Source organism: Pezoporus occidentalis, unplaced genomic scaffold (genome assembly GCF_034315485.1).
Source record: "Pezoporus occidentalis ecotype Australia unplaced genomic scaffold, CSIRO_AGI_Poc_V1 ctg95, whole genome shotgun sequence".
Classification (NCBI taxonomy): Eukaryota; Metazoa; Chordata; class Aves; order Psittaciformes; family Psittacidae; genus Pezoporus; species Pezoporus occidentalis.
In genome coordinates, this window is record NW_026916315.1 from 4392145 (window position 1) to 4413538 (window position 21394).

The window sequence follows — 21394 nt, forward strand, 5'->3', positions numbered from 1 at the left end:
CTTTCGCCTGGGAAAGCTCACAGTAAAGCAACAGGGATTAAATTTACACTGCGAGGTTTGTAACAAGGTCACCATGTTCTGCTCTACTTGCTAATAGGACTATATTTTAGAAGGAAACTTTGCAGTTAGGTTTATATTTGGAGGACTAAATAAAAAAAAAAATTCAGCTTTTCTTTTGTTTCAGGTAGCTTGTGCTTCTTTTGAATTCCTGGTTCATTTCTTGAAAAGAATAAACAAAGGACAGAAATAAACACAAGAAACACTTTCTGTAGGATTTTGTAAATTAAAGTAAGTTGAAACCTATTTACATACCCAAATAAATATTAGTTATATGATTAGAGATTTATAAAATTTAACAGTGCTTCTGTAACGATAGCTGAGAGGAGAAAAAATTCTCAAAGACCTGATTAAAAGAGCTGAAATGAAATACAATTCCATCTTTGATGTTTTTAGTAAGATAATTTTGGTTCAGTGTTGACTAATACAGAATAATAAGAATAAAATATGCTGCCTCAGTCTCTGTATTATTGGCTTTACATTATTGGTCCTGACAGCTGGCTTTTAAAGCGCAGTAAATACTGGGAAATGCTGTTCTGTTAAGACAGGCCTCTTCATCAAGCATATTTCCAAATCACACTTTATTTTCAAAATGTGTTTAATTTCTCCATATATGGCAAAGAAACCCACTGCAAAATTGACCTGCAACAGAGTGCCCTCTACTGCATGTATTTATAAAAGGAAAATAAATTCAGTTCCTTAAAAATTAAATCTTTACAGACTGAGACCAGCAGTTTTGTCACAGGCCACTGGATGTTGCTAAATATGATATAGGCATATATCTTTCTTACCTTCTTCTAATGAGATGGATACCACTGAAGAAATTTTAAATCAGTACGAAAGCTGCTCAAAATGTTTCATGGTTTTAAATAAAATCAGCACGTGTATTTTCATAAAAAAGTGGTCTGAGTTTATAGGTTGAAGAGTTATTAGGGAAGTTAAGAATCTGTCCTATATTTCCCTGCTGCCACCCCTTTGCTGACAGGAGGGATCTATAAAAATATGAAGTGAAAAGTTCTCTCTGCTTACAGGTTTTCTTGGTCCTTAGTCTACCATACTCCCTTATTTCTCCCCTTCTTTCTATTTGCCATGTCCTCGAAAAACCTGTTCAATGTTACTGAGTTATACCTCTTGCAAATTATTAAGGTATTTCACCACTGCTGTCACAAAAGATTAGAAACTGGGAGCTTACAAATGTATTATGAAAGCAATTCTACAGCAAGGCACATATTCTCATGCAGACCTATACTTTTGAAGTCTTCCTTTGTTTTTTTCTTTTCTCAGTCTGAATTGGGCCAGCCTAATGCTAAGGTTTGTGATGGACCGAACACCTGCAACTTCTGTTAAAATTCATAGTCACCCTTACTGTTCAGTCCCTCAGGCATTAGAAAACTGCTTCTGAAAACCCTAACTAACATTAAACCAACATTAAACCTTCTGAGACACTTTTGAAATGCCCGGATTTGTACAATCAAGTCCATGATTTGCCAGCAGTATCTGAGGAGCCACAATTTCATTCTTAATGTCTCAGCTTATGTCTTGATGAGCCACACTGAAAGCAATTAATTGGATCTTGCTGCATGATCAAAGGTGTTTCATGTTAGACCTCTGCAATCAAACATGGTGTTTGAATAAGTTAGGACATTTTTATGTCACTAAGGGCAGAGTAGAGGTAGGTAATAAATAATGTTTTCTAAAGCAACATAATCAATTACCAATAGTTCTTTAAACAAAATAGAAACACAAGCAGGCATTTCCATAGTACACAGTGCATATATGGACTTGTATATATTTCAGCAATGAATTTTATATCTATGGATTTGTTCCCACATCTGAAACTTTCTTTTAAGAAAACCCTTGTTGATAATTTACAACTTCCATGGGTGATAGCTCTGTATTTACTTTCCCTTTGCTTCATACCTGTAAATCTTGTATCTTGTGCTAAATCCCTGTCGACTTCTGTCCACAAAATCTGTGTATTCCTGTGAGCGATGGAAGGGTCCCTTATCAGACAGGAGCCAGTCGAAGGGGCTTGTGGCATGCTGATCCGAAACGGCAGCAACAGCTAAAACCCAGCAATGAAGACTCAGTGCTATCCACTCCCATAGAGCCATCAGAGAGAACAATTCAGCACCAGCACTGCATCGCCATATCATGCTTCCACTGGGGACTTAGAGCCTTCATTCTCTTAGCTTTCCCTCAACACCTAGACAAAATACACAGTCAATTAGATAAGCACACACTAGGCATCCCTTGGAAGTAGAAACAAGTTTCCTTTCTTTCTGCTTAAAGAGATAGTGGCCTTCACTTTATTACACTTTACATTAGCATAAACCCCACTAGGCTAGTTAACAGTGGAGTGTTTCAGTGCTTCAAACACAGTGAAACTAATGTCTTCATTAGCATCATCAGTGATAATATTTACTGTTGAAGGGAAACCTTTACATACTGGCAGGGGAGGGATTGTTGGGTATTTTTCCAATAATGCTAATCATTAATAAAAAATACGCAACACAAGAATTATTGCCTGTTAGCATCACTACAAAATCATTCATCAATGTTTATGCATAAGGTTGCAGTTCAGATACTGGACAGAAACAGATGAGATTCAGAAGACCCATGTTGCTTTTTTATTTTTTTTTATGCCTTTGGAAATGTCACTTAATGGCTTGTCTTCACCACAAACATAGTAAACAGACACATTAGTCTGTTCAAACTACTGTAACTGGACAAAGAGTGACTGCATTGATCAGTAGCACTGGAGCTACCCACAGTGATGAGTTCAATAAGTTATTCAAGCTCCAGACTCTGCAATTTTGGGTATCCCTTACAGCAGCACTTAACTTTCAGTCCAATTCACTCCAAAACAATGAATCAGAAACACTGTTTAAATGGAACCTAAGAAATGGTTTGAGTGTTCAATCAGAAACCAAGTATTAACCATAGTTAGAGAGCCTCATGAAGGAACTCAGTGAAGACAAGCCACAGTTTCTCTCTATACCTCAGTCCCATACCTGTGAAATGGGATAATGATTCTATATCTTGCTCAGATTTCGTGAAAACATTTATGCAAGAGCATGAAGTTCTCAGAAATACTGAAATGACAAAGTCATGTAAATTCCTAAAAATATAGAAGAAAATACTTCTATTTTTCTATGTAAGATAAAACAGCACAGAATTAATTAAAATATATTAATGTAAGAGCATTCCTTTTTCTAAGTGATGAATGTACAGGGAAAAACATTTTTTAATTCACATTCATTCAAACCAGCACTCATGACATCTTTACAGTGCCCCTTGCTATGATTTTATTTGGCAAAAGAAAAATTTCTTTATCATCAGTAATTTAAAGGATGTTTCCAAAAGCACAGTTCTGCACACTCAGTACCACCTGTCCATTATCATGGAAATGGTGTAGCTGAATAAATATGCTCTGTGCACATATTTGAGACATGAATATTCTGAAGAGTCTTTTGTCTAGATTATGAACATATCAGCTGAAGGAAGTTAGCTACCTCAAGAAGTGCATGGAAGCTTATATGAACCAACAGGAATTTACAGTCTGATAATATAATAATCTGTCTATATCACCAAAGAAATAGTTAAGGTTTATTGTCTTTTTAAGTACAAGTGTAACTGTTTGTAACATGACCTGGACTTGGATCTAAATCTACTCTCTGCCAGCTTAAATCCATTCTCCCTTGTCCTGCTACTACAGGCCCTTGTAAAAAGTCCCTCTCCAAACCTCCTGAAGGCCCTTCTTAGGTATTGGAAGACTGTAATAAGGTCTTTCCTGATCCTTCTCTTCCCCAGGCTGAACAAATCCAGCTCTCTCAGCCTGTCTCTACAGCAGAGGTGCTTCGGTCCTCAGAGCATCTTTGTGGCCTCCCCTCCTCTGGACTTCCGTGAACAGGTCCACATCCCTCTTGTGTTGGGGACCCCAAAGCTGACTGCAGGGTTTCAGGACACAAGAGCAGAGTAGAGGAGGAGAATCCCCTCCCTCGGCCTCCTGGCCATGCTCCTTCTGATGCAGCCTAGGACACAGTTGGCTTTCTGGGCTGCAAGTGAACACTGTCATGTTTAGCTTCTCATCAACCAACACTCCCCAAGTCCTTCTCCTCTGTTTTGCATCACAACAGAGTGAAAATCCACAGATACTTTTATATCTTTATTTATAAATCAGAGAAAAATATATTGGATGGCATACTCTTTCACCTCCATCATCCTTTTCATAGATTAGGAAGACCCTGAGCATACTTTCTTGTCATTAAATGAAGCTACAAAGAGCATAACGAGAATTTTAATTTCCATACCTACTGAAGTTATAAAATCACTAGCTAAGACATAACATTCTATTTTTCCTGAATCATCTTTTTGATTGAAAATAATCATGTAATGGTTTAAATTACAAGAGGTAGGAGTTTACTTTTCTAAGTATTCCTTAACACTAAAGTGATCCAGGCCATTAAACTGTAATGATGACTAATTGAGTCCCTTTTGAATTCAAAATTATAATATTAGGATTGGAAAATGAATTACTTTGTATATGTACCATTCTCCTAAACTAGATCAAAAGAGCACTTGAAAAGGAATAGATAAGAGCCATGCCCTATGTTTGCCTTAATTCTATACCTCACAGCATTTCATAAAGGCAAAACGCCTTTAAAGAACCTGTGTAGTTACAGAAGAAAATAATCTCCTTGTTTTAAAGACATATGAAGGTATTTTCTAAAAGAATGTAAGTATACTGCTAGTCCTTAGGGAGAGTAAAATAATGTGTGCATTTCTAACTGATACTTATCCACTTGTCTATATCGTGTTATCATTGTAGAATCAGTCTGCATAACATTAATTATCATAACACCCTTGAGAGGTAAACTTTTACCTCAAATTAACAAATAAGGAACTGAGACATGAAAAGACCAAGACTAAGATTTTTTTTTTTTAGCTGTTAGGGGGATTTTAATGTGTATTTCCTACTAAAAATCATTTAGAAAATTCCAGCCTAAACATTTTTCCTAAGGTTACAGTGTGAAAAATATCTCAGAATTTTAATATTCAAATTCTCTAATGAATTCAAATGTACTGAAAACATTTTTCGAATACTGTTATAGGCATGTGGAACATACAAAGACTGGAGTTACAACAGCCATCACAGAACTCCAGGGAGGAACAATCTGAATTAAATTTGCAGTAGAGTACCTGCTGGTTTTTGTGGGGGATGTGAGAGCTGAAAAATAAACGAACACCTATTAAGTAATAGAGCTGGAAGATTTTAAAGTGGAGAAGACACTCTGTAGAGAAGACATCTTCAAACAAAACTGTCATGTCAATATGCCACCTCTTTGATGAGCTAGGTTAGAGGACAATGATCAGTTATAGATGCTCAGCACAATTACTTTCTGTTATCTCCAGGGTTTCACCCTGTTACCACTTCAAAATTCTAATAAGTTTTCAGTACTTTCTCTTCTAAATTCTGAGGTTCAAGTGAGGTCAAGAAGCATAATGGGCTAAATTCTTTGTTAGAAAAATATTGTTTCCTCGCTAGCAATAATGCAAATTAATTTGACTCAGTGACTTCTGGAAATCCCATGGCTAAGCCTTAGCTTCCATGAACATGTAAAGGGTGCTGATGGCTGGTAAAACCCATGCATTTATATCACCCAAGAATAGAGCACTGGCAAGTGCAAAGCAAACATAATGTTTCTCTCTGTTATGCAAGTCTGGAAAGCACTGTGGCCTTGGTCTGAGATGCTCTCTCCTCTGTTATACATGGAACAGTGCCATTGCAATCTCTCAGCACCACAGAAAGGAGCACAGCCTTGTCTCTGTCAATCCCTCTTTCCTTATGAATCTCACAGAGATATCCTTCTGACAGCAGAAATAAAGAAGACGAGGGTCTCTCTGAAGACTTTGTTTTTTATGTTCACTAGAATTCCATGAAAATGCTGAAACGTCCAAGCTCTCCATTGCAAGTTGAGAATCCTCTATGCTGACATGAGATTCTCCTGGCTGTAACTTCTCATAATGATGAAATAAAAATTTAAGATTGTTATTCTCAGATACATCCTTTCAAATGAAAGAAATAAGTAACTTATCAGGAAACACCATGTTCATCTCTCCACAAGAGTTAGAAACCTTAATGTCTCTAAAGCGGTGCATTTTTATGCAAAACACAAAGCCTAGCTTTTTTGAACTGATCCATATAGTAATTAATAAGTATATAGCCCTTTAAAAACAAAGAAAAAAATCTGAGAACAGATAGTGTAATACAAAATTCTGTTTGCAGGTGGTTAGATTTCAGTAAGATCATAATTTTATCATTTCTGAGGGTTTTGGTATTCCATGTCTCTACTCACTTATAAGCCTTAGGGCTTTCAAAGTTACTACTTTTGATGAAGTATGATAAGAGATGTAACAGGGTACACTTGATATTTTAGATTGCACGTCACGGAAAAAAGGAATGAAGTTAATTCTAACTATTACACAAAATTCTAAGGAATGCTACCAGTGATATCAACTTTAAATCAATGTCAAGAAGTAACATTTTACTCACTGCAGCTGAATGGGAAACAGAGACGCTCATAAAAGACAAGATACATCAGAACCATTTTTTCCAAAGTTATTTTGACACTGAAAATTTGAAAAAAAAATGTTGTATAAAGAATAAAACAATAATCTGAGTATCAAAGATTACTCTTATCTGCTACAAGACCCTGAGTTTATCACTTTATACCTCTGCTTTTACTTCATCATCTGAAGGATGTAATGATCAAGTTGTCTACCTTTGTAAAGCACTACAGGACCTACTCATAAGAACACTGTGTTATAGTAAGTGATTTTTTTTCTTGTTGCTGTTTTTCAAAAAGCTATTTTTCACAAATCAACATCTTTAAATGAATGAGACCTAGGGAGGGACCTGTCCATGAAATTCTCAAACAGTCGAGTGTAAATTAAGTGGCCATGCAGCTGATGATGTGCTATGGAAGAAAATAGCAGAAAGTACTATAATCGGTATCAGCCAAGAGGAGGACAGTATAGCAGAGAGCAAAAGAGCATCTCACTTGTGCTCTGCTCTCAGGTGCCACTTGTTCTGGATTCTGTTTTTCAAAGATACCCAAATCCACAGAATAAACTCTCCCAAGCTGAACTTCCTGAAGAATAGCAAAAGGACTCATGAACTGAGGTGGACTATTCTTTCCTATGTTCATAGGCAGCTGCTTGACTGTGCTTAGCCTTCACACATTTTGAGAACCACCAGAAGCTTAGTTCAGTAACAAGACAGCCAACACGTATGCTTGGTAGAGCAAAGAATCAGAATAGGGGCTGGGGGAGTTTAACAACGGAGAGCTCTCCCTGCCACCAGATATGACCCACATGAGCTGCACTGTACAGCTTGTGCCATTACACAAGAAGTAGGAGGCATCTGGATAGACAAAATATATTTGCCAGCAGATGATTCTCAGCGAGGGGGTCTAATCAGCTTGCTCTCTGTAATTTGTCATGAGCTACAATAAGTCCCGACCTAGGACCTGTCCTGAGCAGAGACTCAAAAGTAGGTGCATTGGCAAATATGAAATGAGAAAATAATTCTACGATGTCTAACATCCTTAAATAAATTCTATGTTCTAGGCTTAAAAATAAGTGGGGTCCTCATATCAGGTCCTGGTATCTGCTTTGACTGTGTGCAACCTAAAGCAACATCTTTTCTTTGATCAAATAGAGCTTCGTCCACTGCTGGATTTCAGCTTTCTTCTCTCTTTGCTATGTGAAACAAGGACAAGACCCCTGTAACTATGTTCTCAAAAGCCGAAACAGAGAACAAAAGAACCTCTGATTCTCTGTATTTTTTTTTAACAATCCTGCAATTTTTCTCCTCATGCCAGCCATCAGAGAAGAAGAGAAATATAAAATGCACCTACAGAAAAAGAGAGCATGTGTCAGATTGACCTCTGCAGCGATCATCAGGTCTGTCTGGAACATGAGAGTTGATTGCTGCAGGTTATAGCTATTGAACACAAACGTGCCTAGGTCTATGCACTGTCCCTGCAGAATTTCAGTCCAGCAAGTGCCTGTGAGTCTTTAATTGGATGCACCCACATGATTTCTATTGCATCCTGGTACAGCTAGTGCTGATCTCTTTAGCCCTCAAAGTACGCACTGGCTGTCAGGTGTACTGAGGTAATTGTTTTAATGCCTGGTATTTGTAAAAGACCTAATTTTTTCCTTTGCTGCCCAGATCATGATGTATAAATTCCCTCAGGCACTTTTTCAACCCGTTAATCTAAGTTTATCCTCCTGTGCAAATGGATCCTTATGTGCTTTAACTGATAACGTAAGGGCAGTGTCCCCAAATTGCAATTTCAGTCTTTCTGCCTTAACAAGTCAATCTATTCCTTCAACAAATATACTGAAGGGAAGAAATTAGCTGTCAGGGCTTTGAGTGCACAAACAGGCCTCAGTCATCCTGACCAGCCTCATCTGGTACCTCTGCCCGCCCTGGAGGCTGACTGGGGTCTCCTGTACCTTCTGTCTCTGCATGAGTGGTGCTTGTGTGACTGCCACAGCGCCCTCAATGCTGCTTGGGCTTGCTGGCTGGACCTCAGGCCTGGCTGCACAGATCTTTGCCTGGAGGTCACTGTGGCACTGCTTGGCTCCTAGCTTGGCTGCAGACACTTGCTGCTTTAGCCTTCATTCTGCACTCATGAGCCATGAGGAGCCACTCTTCTCTACCATGTAAAGGCAGAATGCATGGTTTATGAAAGCACTTGAAAGCATCAAGCGTAAATTGTGAAGGTGCTCAACAGAGAGAAAGAATCCCCCCATCTTCACAGTGTCTCAATTCCTTATCTTTAGATAGGGGCTTGTACCTAAGCCCTTGGAAGACAAAAAACCATCAGCACATAAGGAGACAAAATCAAATGAATTTCTGGAACAGCTAAAACAGGACCCTGACAAAGCCCTGGGTTTCAGACCACTGATATCCAGGATACCACAAAGCCACAGGAAAAAAAAAAAAAAAAGCTGCTTTGAGAGCTTTAAACCTGCTCTAGACTGGATCGCTGTGCTTTAGCATTGATAAAAGTTCATATGGGATAAAGTCTTTAACTTTCCAAACACATGAGCGCATATGGACTGAGCAAAAAAAAACTGTACATGTAGAAATGTACTTGACATTTCAGCCTTAATCACTCTCCCATTGCACAAGTTAAGATAAACATTTGGCCAAGTAACTCAAAAATTTCCAGCTAAAACATCTGATGGTATGAAAGAGTTAGAATGGAAACAGAACAAGCTCTCTTTGAATACATTTGGGATCTGTGCTACAGAAAAAGAAAAGAATAGCATATGAAGAGTTCCTGGTCCAGTATTTCCTCAGGCACAAGCTGTCACGTGTCACTGTGACATAAAATTTTGCATACTGGAGCATTTGAGTTTGGAAAAAATCCTAACAGGAGACATATTTAGAAGCTTGCATTCCAGCTTACTAGATTTTTTTAAACTCAATGTTTAACCTAAAATTTTTAATATTCACTGCTAGAATGGGGGGTATGTTTCAATGGCAATTAAGTAGGTCCTTAAGATTTGTAGAGTACACCCTAAAATTAAGTATTAAACTATCACTGAAAAGTCACGAAGTACTAGTTCTAGTATTGTATCTCTTTTTCATCTATAACTATTAGTCCCCAGACATTTTTCTGGCCCAATTTATTAACTAAGTACCAGCTATGAAAAGACACATCTAAGGTACCTATATCCAGTCAACCACATCAGAGTAACAAACAGCTTTTACCTGTTTAATTTCATCCTTCTACCAGTTTTAAAACCCTGGGCTGCTTCAGTTGTCATCATCTAGAATGGGAAGAAGCAGCTATTTACAGGTTGTACACTAAAGCTTTTAGGTTTTCAAGTCTGAGGACCAATCCAAATATAACTGATTTTTTTCTAATGCAGAAGAACTTATATTAAACAGAGATGGGGTGAAAGGAAACTTTGCTCAACAAATTGTTGAGCTGAAGAAGATTCAGTTTAAAGAGGAAGGAGAGTATTTGGAGCAGAGTTACCTTGAAGTATAGTTGTAATTTTACCGTATAAACATTAACAAGTCCCTTAAGCTTCTTTAATTATAGTTTCTGTTCAGGAAATTAATGTCTATAGAGTAACTTCAAATTATTGGATGAAAAAAATGTCATAAAATAAAAACTAAGTTGGTCATTCTGCTAACAGAGTGGCTGACTATTTTTGTGGCTACTTAAAATTTCTGTTTCTGGAGACTCTGCAACAAACCTTCAAAAAAGGATGAAGAGGAAAGGAATTGTCAGTCTCAGACAAAAACAGGTTTTTGAAGCTGCTGAAGTGCTAATATTGTTTGTACAGCAATGAAGAGAAAAAAATAATGCTGCGTAGCTGTTCTCTGGTCTTAAGAGGGCCAAAGAAGAATTGAACTCTATTGACTGTAATACGGACATATTTACAGAATCTAGTTTACAGCCTAGATTCATGTGCTTCCATGCCCTCAGAATTACTTAACCTAAACCATAATCCTGTTTATGTTTTGAAATGTTAGCACAAAAATGGGGGGGGGAGGGGATATTTCTAAGAATTCATTTCTTAGTTTAGGAGCTCTGGCTCAGGCATGAGATATACTCCTGCAATTTTAGTTAAGTGATATCTGATCAAGGATTTCTACCTTTCTTGATTTTATTTTCCATGTGAAAATAAGTGGTTACAGCTTAGACCAGTAGTTAGAAATAATCTCCATAAAGACCTAATGGGATGATATTTTCCTTTCAGTGCACTTTTCTGATACATTACAATAAGAATGCATGATTATATATATTTTATTAACACTGTTATCTAGTAGAATGGTAATGGTTTTGGCTTGCTCTTCTATCATGCCTTTTGAGATAAAAGTGCTCCAGAGCTCATAGCATATTTTACATCTGATTTCACAGATGATGTATCTTGTTTTCAGCTGGTATAAACAGATGTTTAAAATAGTTTTCAGGTTCCTAAACTCCAAGTTATTTATGCTAGCAAAACAAAACAAAACAAAACAAAACAAAAAAAAAACACAAAAAAAACCCTTACATTGCGCCTGTTCTCCTGTCAGAAACAACTTATTTCCTGTTATGCAAGCCTTTAGACAGGACTTACAGAGAATTCAAGAGACCATAATTCTACATCAGATCCTACCATAAACTGCTATGTGACTTTTCATAAGTCCCTTTGCTGCAACATTCTAAGCCTATAGCTGTATGGGCAGTAGCCAGATCCTCTTAAATGTTCATGTTATAGCCATTAATTTTTTATAGTAAGAGTGGGGACTTAATGGCTGACTGACCTAAGATACAGGCTTCAGCAAGCCAGTCTGAACCTAATTGCTCCTCAAGATGGATAATACACAAAACTTGATTGTACAAGTAATAATTATGTCACATGTAGTGGGCAGCCTGCTATCTCATGTAACACCAGAGCTTCCTTGTAAGTCCTGATTTTTGACAAGTTTAGAAAAAAATACAGAATTAGAAAAAAAAAAAAAAGGCTGTCTGTTAAAAGATGTTTTCTTGTGAACATCATGTTACACAGAAAGAAAGTCTGGGCTTTAAAGTTTTATCACAAATTACAATCTCCCTACTGTCTTTCATCTACATGATAGTCTAAAACCATGTTAGTACACTAACAAAACTATCACTATTTCTTGCTGTAGCCCATAGAAAAACACATTCTGATTTAGTAGAAAGGTGTTAAGATAATGCTGAAAAGCTTTAAACTTTCAGCTGGTATCTTTATAGTTCAGAGTAAGAGACACACAGTCTGTTTATTAGAGATTACAGATCATTGCATGTTCTCTAAGTATGAGGAACATAGACTTTCTTTATTATAGCCTTTTTTTTTTTTCTCCAGAAAGACTGGTGTGGGGGGAAAGATGTTCTAGAATTTGCCTGTCCGAGACAAACCAGTATGAAGGAATTAAGTTGTTTTAAGAATAAGAGCACATTTCAAAAAAAAGCCACTACTGTCTCTTCAACTAATGGGAATCAATCTAATAAACTTGTGCTAACAGATAGCTTAAAGGGTACTTACTAAATTACTAAAGCTTTTACTTTTTAAGCCAGTGAGTCAGATTCATATCCCACAGGAGCAGTGATTAAAAAAGGGAACATCACCGACTAATGGCCATCACCAGCTAATAGCTCTATGTGAAATAAATTCATAATCTCCAGAGGCTAGTAGAAGGATGAGTTTCCACGTGCATAAATATTGCTGCTTTACATAAACAACCATATTCATAAGAAATGTTGGTACAAAACTAAGGAATAAGGTGATTAATCCAAAAAATGCTGAGCATCTGCACATTCTTGTGGAAAAGTGGTGGGTATAAACCCTGCCCCGTAGATCATCCAACAGTTCAAGATGGAAGAACAATTGATTGAACTCTTTTTGCTTGCACTGTTTTTAAATCTTTACTGTAAGTAAATACAGATGCTGATATGATCACTGTCAAGAATCTAAAGTATGCATAGATAGATAAGCTACATGTATGTAAATTTTTGTATTCAAAGTCCAAGACAAAATTATATAAGAGAAAACTTGTTGTAATAAAGATTTGTTCCGTCTGTCCTCCAAACTGTTAACAGCGTTCAGTAACATTTTAGGTGAAAAATATCTAATTAAAAGTAAACTCTTAGGCTGCCATCTTAATCCACAATACTGTTTTCTAGCATGCAGCAGTACTTTTTACCAGTGATGTTAAGCCTTTTTGAAAATAGAGATTTCAAATAGAGAAAGGGGAGGGAGGGAGGGAATATATGAAGAATGTATTTATAATGTATTTTATTAATCCCTTTTGACTTCAGAGTGGTCATCCATGTTCAGTTAACCAGCTGTTTTTGTTATTTCTGCTAGATTTATGTGTGCTGAAAGAGCTTAATTTAGCTCTACAGAGTTCTCAGTAGACATGAATATTAAGGGATTAAAGGTACAGAGTAGCGTTCAGATTCCCCAGATTTAGGTCCTTTACCTGACAATGTATAATAAATACCTGAGAAATCACTTTTCTCATTAATCAAGGGCTGATAGGCATGGCAGTGAAGGTGTTACTGCAAATTAGTAGAATTTTCTAATCATCATTAATGTAACTGCTACAGTAAAGGTATCTGACTGACAAGTCTTAGGAGCTCACCTCATTATAAGAGAAAGCACTGCAGTTTAATAGTCTTATTTTAGCTAACAGTATATATACCTGGTCAATCTTTTGAAGGTGAAACGAAATCTTGGCCATTGTGAGAGGCTTATTAGTTAAACATGAAAAACTTTAACATTGCAGAGAATGTCCTTCTTACCTCATCAGTGCATTATTTTGTGGCACACAGAGCAAGTGGAGACTTTCAATAGGAGATGGGAAAAAGACTGTGCTAAATAATTGATCACATGATATGAGATAGGGCAAAAGAGTAATTATACCAAACCATGTGTGTGGAGGGGTGGATAGTACAAATCATACATATTTATATTTATATATACATATGTATATGCAAACTATGTTTATGTATGCACACTTACTGTGGTACACATAAATGATTAATTTCAGAGCTAAGAGACCAAATTATTCACATTACGGTTTTCAGCAGTATGATGACTTAAGTCACAAGATACTGAACTCCTGCAGCTCAGTGGGGCACTTCAAAAAATAGAGCTCTCAATGTTCCTCAATTTCATATAGAGAAATACTGATTTATCAATTATGATAGAGAACTGAGACCTAAATTGACATAAGATCAGGTTAAAAATCCTCCAGTTCTTTGGTATTTTAATGTTATTTCACCCAAGATATGCAAAGCCTTACATTCTTCAGTATGCAGCATGTATCTTCATGATGCTTTCTTCTTTTAACTCTAAATCTGAGGTTGATTTTGGTTCCAAATTATTATTTTGGAAATTGATCTTGCTTTCAGCGAAGTTAAGAACAATGCTCTGATCTTTTTTAATCTTACAAAATCAGACCCTCACTGAACAGCAGACATATTGGACAACAGGAAAACAATGCTACAAAGAGAATGTGGTTGCAACTTTATTTTTGAAAAGTGCTCTCTCTTATGATGGTAAATGGTGAGATCAAGAAGAAAAGTAAGATAACTTACCCATAAAATGACTGGCTGTAAGTTAGGCTACCTGCAGCAGTCTAGCATGACAGTTTTCTTTAATACAACTAAATTTGTCAAAACGTATTTCCAATGGTTTTGCTCTCATATGAATGAATAAGAAAGGGCTTCATTAGGCATATGGCTAGAAAACCCTTAATGTTTCCGGAAAGTATCACATAATACTTTCTACCACTCCCTTTTTCTTCTAAGCAAAAAAATTTGGAAATTGATTGATCTTCCAATTTTCCATTTAGATTTTCAACAACTGCTGAAAAAGCAAGCTTGCTGATGAAAAGGGCTCTCATTTGTTTTCAGTAGGTGTTGCATCTCAAACAAGAAATTTCTTAGACTGATCATAGTCAGATACGATTACTGAATTTCAAATTAATCCAAATGGAGTAAAAAATATTTTAGCCTCATAAATCATCATCTCTACCCGGGGCTGGGAGGAGTGAAAAGTCACTGCAATGTATGTGACTAAAGAAATAACTTTTCAGACACACATTGGTGTAAACAATGAGTAGACTTCTGTAATTGATTCTTCACAATAGCATTCAGACCATAGTAGAAAAAATAGAAGAGGATGAAATGGGGTCATTATATCATTTGAAGATCCTCAAGTTTTATTGTTGGCTTGTTGTACAAATGCTGCCTTCTGCAGCAAGATCTGTAGAACACCCAGCTGCTTGTTTCCATGTTTCCTAGTTAACATTTTCGTTCACAGTGTTTCAGTATTTCATGAACAAGCACCCCAAACAAAGCAACTCTGATGAACTCAGTGTCTGTTGTGGAAGTTAGCTCTCACTGGAGGTGGATCAGCTTACAGAAAATATAGCATATTTTGTGCCTCCACCCCACGCCCCATCCCTTTAATTATGTGCATGTTTTAGAGAAAAATGTTTGAAGGCAAAAATTTGTAGGTAGTTTTGCTATGGAATTCTGGTAATTAGACAGCACCACCACAGCATCTAAGACTACACTTCTGTTGCTACACTGAAATACAGAGAGGAAGAGATAGAAGTCAAATGCTTCTATTCTCAAAGCTAGGTCTCTGAGAATACAGTAAAGTTGATAGAGCACATATTTAAAAGAAGTAACTACATGTACGGTTGGAGTTGAGCATTGACAGTAGTCTGTAAAGTCTGATATCTAAATGGATTGTTCCTACGAATTTATTTCTTTTATCTTGTAAATGAAGGTAGGGCCATCTTATCTTTGTTTCTGCGTACTTAATGTGTCAGTGTCACTCATGTTTGAAAATGCAGACTATAAGGTTTTGAATTCACTTCTTTTTATAGCATTCTTTTATGATGACATTTTTAAATAGTTAGATGTGGGCTTTTCTAGGAAATAAGTTATTTTTGTTTCTTCTGACAGACTTTCTTGTCAGAAACATGTTCCTGAAATACTCTACATAGTTTTTTCAAAATCAGATCTATCTCATATTGGCCTTCATTTGATATGGATCCATGACTGATTTTGATGCTACAATGGAACATCCTTCACTTATCATATACATTCTTCTGCCAGTCATGAATTTACTTCACATGCATACACTTGCTTAATCTCTAAAAGAAATCATTGCAACTTGAAACTGACATAGTCTTTCAACAGGATTCCCAGTGAATCATACCATATTACACTTTCTTCCCATTCTGTGCACTACACAGTTTTAATACTTAATGAAAGGTACACAGAAAATGTACTTGAATTCAGATGTGAACAACAATACAGATTGCTGTTAACAAAGCTTTTGCCTTTTTAAATGCAGGATGGTCTCTAAATAGCACAGAAATTATAGCCCAAAGAAGCCCAACTCCCGTCTTCCAACATACAGTATACGCCTTATTTTCTTTACCTTGCTTTTTACACCATGCTACATGTAGTTCATGTTTCTGTTGCCTAGGCTTGGCTAGTGCACCTATGAGGTGACGCGGAGATCATGCTTGGAACACCCTGCAACCCTTGATTAACTAGTTCTGGTCAAGTATCTCTCCCTCCCCGCTGTCGGCAGCCTTGGGAAGCCTGCACACATGGGTGTTTTCTAGGCTGGAGTAGAGCACCCACCCCCCACACCCCCCACACCCCCCCCCATGGTACCTCGCCCCGAGGACAAGCACGACTTGAATGTAGGGTTAAGTGCGGGTGGATGACCAGTCAGGCTGGACTTTGACATACATCTTTACAGGTGTTTTCTTCAACAAAGCCCCCTCCTTGGGTGTTTGCCTTGCACTGGCAATAGTTAAAATTAAGAAATTAACTCCTGGCCAAAAAGGAGTCCCAAAGCCACACAGCTCCAGGGGAGATGAAGGTAGCAGAGGAAGCAGAGGTAATCCTTGGCAGTGAAATCAGACAGACAAGCAGGTAGCCTGGACACCTAAATGAAGGCTGTTTGGGACCATTCCCTTGGGAATGGGCCACGGGGTTTGGGAGGCATCACACTACCAGTGTTTTGTACAAAAAGCAAAAGAACCAGCCAAAGCAAAGCAAAACAGCCAGGCTCCTACCTGACATCCCGGTATTTTTCTGAGTCATCCAGCCCAATATGAGGGTATCCTCTAGTCTGGGAGGGCTGAACGCTGGAAATGAACCGTCAAGGCTAATGACAATCTTCTCTATTCAGCATACCTCACGCTTGCTTGTTGCAATCGCCCATTAAGCCCACATTAATTGCATTGATTTATTTGATGTTTGTATGCAAGGGGTTTGGCGTGTCCCCCTCTTGGCTTCTGCTTCGCACAGAAACACCACCCGGTCCAACCTGTGTCAGGTTTACTGCCCAGGCACCGTTTTACTGCCATCCATTACAGTGACTGTGATCTAAACAACTCAGCTGCCCCCATCCTGTGTCCTACCATCTCTCACTCCCGTCGGCACAGTGGGAAAATAGAGTGCTCTTAAACCCGGGAAATATTCTGCTGATAGGCACATAAATCTCTTCTGCAGAGCGCTACCATTTAACTAGCACGACGAGGTGATGCTCACTGGGTGAGGTATTCCCACAGCGAGTAAATCTCTCAGGACTCCCAGTTTTGGCTGTTTGTTTCTCCCCAAGGTTAGGCAAAAAAAAAAAAAAAAAGGGTATTGAAAATCAGGTAGAACTTTTGAAACGCACTTACCCACGTAATCCTCTATACCTAGGAAGGGAAGAGGGTATGACTGCAAGTAAACTTTCCTGAGCAGCTTGGTGCGGGAGGATCACAGCCGCAGCAGCGTCAGAGTCGGATAATTCAGGAGAAATGGCTGGGATTTGTTTCACTACCTGAGTCCCGTGCGAAGGGCCCCGGGGCAGGAGGAGGTGTGTGCGGGGGGGGGGGGGGGGGGGGGGGGGGGCAGGCGGGAGCAGGGGCGGCAGGTCGGCAGTGACGGTGATGGGAAAACGTCCTGGAGGAGAGACACTGGAAGGACGCCTAGATAAGAAGAGGAGTAGACGGGGGGGTTCGAGCTGCCGGGAGTAGAGATCTAGAGGAAGGATGAATTTTGGATCGCACGCCTGAAGGGCTTCTTCACTCCCCTTTTCCCTACACCAGCCAGCAATTTGGAGGCGGGGGGGGGAAGGGGGGGGGGAAGGAGGCGACTGGGAAGCGTTCTCACGAGCACGGTATTGAAGGAGGCACTGATCTTTCCCGTCCTCTGCTTGCCACCAGGCAATAAATTTGTATCTCTTACTGGCATCTCTACCTGCTCGCAAGCCTTTAGCACCTTCCTTGTGATGTCTGCACTCACTACTTTGGAGACACGACTGTACACGCACGCACACACACACCTATCCTGCACACCACACGATAGAGTTAAATAAAGCCCAGTGAATACCTCCTTGCGAAAAGTAACATGTTCCCTGCCTACCTTCTGCTACTGATCGTGGGAGGATCTCTACCGCTAATTAGAAATACAGAAATACTGGAAGTATTAAACACAAATAGCGCCCTGAAGGCACTTGTCCCCTTTTTTAATAAAAAAGTATTTATTTCTTGGTGCTCTCCTCTATTTTTCTTACAAAGTACAGAAGCCCCTACTTGATTCAAAAGATAGTCTATCCTTCGAAACGCGGCAGGTACGTATATACGTTGGGCGCTCGTTCCTGAGCTCCTCAGGCCAGGGGAAAATGCAGGTATTCCAGAAAATAGTGATACATAAAACCAGGAGGTGTAACGGGATTCAGGAATGCGGGAAGGACGTGAAGCGGGAGCAGGAGCGGCAGGGCAGGAGCAGCGTGAAACGGGAGCAGGAGCGGCAGGGCAGGAGCAGCTGCGGTTTCCCCCTCCAGCCGCAGCCCGCGCAGCCCGGCGGGCTGTCACCTTCGAGCACAAGCGACAAGACAGATTTAATTAAGCCTGGAAATCCTTTCCTATCCCTTCTGGAGAATAATTCCCCACTCCTAATCCAAGCTTCTTCAGGGAGTCAGAAAGGGTAATGAACTTTTCCACTTTATCTCCCCACGCAGACTTCCAGACACTCCTTTAGACACGCTCACGACTCCCTTAACCACCAGCGATTTCTGTCCACCCTCCAACACGAGAAATACTGAGCCTTTCCAGCATCCATAAGAGCAGCTGTATCTGCAAGGGTTAAACTAGAGAATGTAGCAGGTACAGTGCCTGATGAAAACATTAATAAAAGGTGATGAATAAGCAGGGTGATAGTAAAGACTGTGGGAGTGAGATTGCGGTGCGGATTGCAACTCAGTGCCGAAAGCGGTGACTAACGTACGGAATGGATGTAGGCAAGCAGGATTGGTGCTTCGTAATTTCTTCGAGTTTAGAAAGTGGAGCCCGCCAGGATACTGAAAGGTTCAGAAGCAAGGCGAGGCCATTGAGACGTTGCTTTGCTTTGTTTTTCCTGAAAACAAGCAACCTGAACGTGAATTAAAGCCTACTTACCGAGTGAAATTGCAGGAAGCGAGGCGGCTGTGAGCAAAATGCATCTCGACTCTAAGCATATAGTCCATGATCACCGGCTTCAAGCTAAAGGAGAGCTTTGCATGGTGGTGGGACTTTGGAAAACATCAGCAGCTCTGTGTAGCACAACAGCAAGTATAACGAAACCATTCACACCGTGCGTGCCACAGTGTGTGTGTAGCGGGGAGAGAGGCTCAAGACCCAAGGGCGGGGGGGGGGGGGGGGGGCGGCGGGGGGGAGGAGAAAGCGAAGGAAATCCGAATAGCGAGAAGAGTTGAGAGGAGGGATAGGATTTACTAGGGCTGGGGTGGGCTTTTTGGTGGTGGTGGTAGTGATCCTCAAGGAAAGGATAGCAAATTGTGGGATCTCAAACAGCGCGCAGGAAGAGATGGGTTTTACCAAGGCAGGTAGAGCAATGACAAGACAGCACCGAGAAGTGGGAGGCTGTAGAGAGCCTAGGCGGTCCGGAGAGGGGCGAAAGCGGGTCTCATCCCGCCAGCTGCGGCAGAGGGGCGGGCTGGGGCGCCAGGGAGGGGACGCCGGGTGAAGCCCGAAGCTGCCCTCCCCGCAGAGCTCCCCGCGCCGGGGTCAGGATTTGCAGGACTTCTCCAATCTCCCTCGGGGAAGGAGGGAGGCGGGAGAGGAGGAGGGGGCCGCCTGCGCGGCTAGGCGCGGGGAGTCGCGAAGCGAGGCGCGGACGGACCTGGTTCTGCCGCTCCACCGGGGGGGAGCGACATGGCAGCAGAGGGGGTGGGAAGGGTGTTGGGGAAGAGCATGGCACTGCCAAGGGCAGCCCACGGGGCCGGGGCACAGCCCGTGAGGGCACGGCACGGGGCCGGGGTAGCTAGCTGGCTGCTGTGCGGCGCAGCTCCCGTTCCTCCTCCTCCTTCACCCGCAATCCAGCGAGCCACAGCGGCGGTATCGACCGGGTAAGAGGACCCCAGCTCCCAGCCTTTCCCTCTCCCCTCGGCCAAGCCTTTGTTTCAGATTTTTTATTATTATTAATTTTTCCGCAGCCAGGCTCCCCCGGAGCCGGTTCTCCCTGTTCGCACTCTGCGCCTGCTTGCTCGCCCGGCCGTGGCCGCTCCATCTTCCCTGTCCCGGACTGAGCCCGCTCTCCCTCCCCGACAGGGAAAGGCAGCAGAGGGGCTGGGCCCCTTGCGGCGGGAACCGGCTTCTCGGAGCTATGCAGGGAGGCGGACATCACGGCGATAAGCATTTGCGGAGTGAGGGATGGGCGGAAATGTTCCTGCTTATCACTCATGCACCCTCCCTGCCCTGGGTAAGCGAAGCATCCTCCCTTCATCCCCCCTTTCCCGGCGCTTCTAGGCTCTCTGTATGGAAATCACGAGACGGCTCGGTGGAAAAATCTCTTGTCCTCGCATAGCGGCTCCAGAGTGTGTGCTGAATTTCAAGGTGTGTGCGTGGGAGGGGAAGGCAGCGACAGCATTTATGGAGCTTGGTGCCCCCTCCCCTACATATGTGCTGTAAGCAGCCACTCGCGTTTATGGCTAATAAAAACGTATTTCCTTATGTATAGCTAGGCTGAGAGCTTGGTACTAGTAAACTGAAAGCCCATCCGTGTCAGGAATGGCCTGCAGAAGCTTTGGCATCCCTGCATGTATGACACACCATGCTTCCTATGATTACAGTGACCATATAGACTATGGGATGTATATACCTTGGACAATATGGAGTAACCATCAGTAATACACCAGCACTTGTCCATTGTGCTACGTGGGGTCTTTAAAAGAGACTGTAATTGCTATTGAGCTTTTTGACCCAGGTTTTTGTCTTCTCTCAGTTACCTGTCTAAGCTCCAGTGTGAAGCATTCCGATACATTTGCAGTTCTGTCAGTTTTATGTTTCCAGAATCTGTTGTGAGAGCAATCTTCAGCAACTGAAGAAACCCAAGATTACCCTGGCATCACATTGGTTTGTTCCTGTCAGCATGGTTTTTTATATATATATGCACACATATATATATATCTTTTACTAAAGAATTGTGGAGTGGTCTGGTATTACCAATGATTCAGCATGCTTTAGTTTTGATTGTCTTTTTGTTTTACAGCAGAGGAGAGAAAAGGACCAAAGGAAGGATATTATGGTTAGTAAAGAAAAAAATGCAGTGTTCAAGTGTAGTAGCTGTTGCATATGTATGATTCATTATGCAGTTATAAAAATGAAAGGCTTACCATCTTGCCTCTTTGCCTTAGAATACAATTTCTCTTGCAGCAACAAGTAGCACAGGCTCCTCTTCCCCTCTTTCCTCCCGCTCCCACCTTCAGCCCA

General features: G+C 40.5%; 1 protein-coding gene across 3 annotated transcripts in view; it reads right to left on the reverse strand.

Moving 5' to 3' along the window:
- The window catches only part of BRINP3 (BMP/retinoic acid inducible neural specific 3), a 205158-nt gene extending 185782 nt beyond the window's left edge, over positions 1 to 19376 (reverse strand). The window contains exons 1-2 of one of the 3 annotated variants that reach the window (XM_062606322.1): positions 19085 to 19300; positions 1978 to 2263 (exon numbers count right to left, since the gene is read on the reverse strand). In XM_062606322.1, coding sequence (XP_062462306.1) covers positions 1978 to 2213 — 236 coding nt within the window. In that variant the 5' untranslated portion in view covers positions 2214 to 2263; positions 19085 to 19300. Of the gene's footprint in view, positions 1 to 1977; positions 2264 to 17323; positions 17471 to 19084 lie in introns of those variants that run through there. The other 2 variants (XM_062606323.1, XM_062606324.1) reach the window with 2 other exon arrangements.
- Positions 19377 to 21394: the final 2018 nt, after the last annotated feature.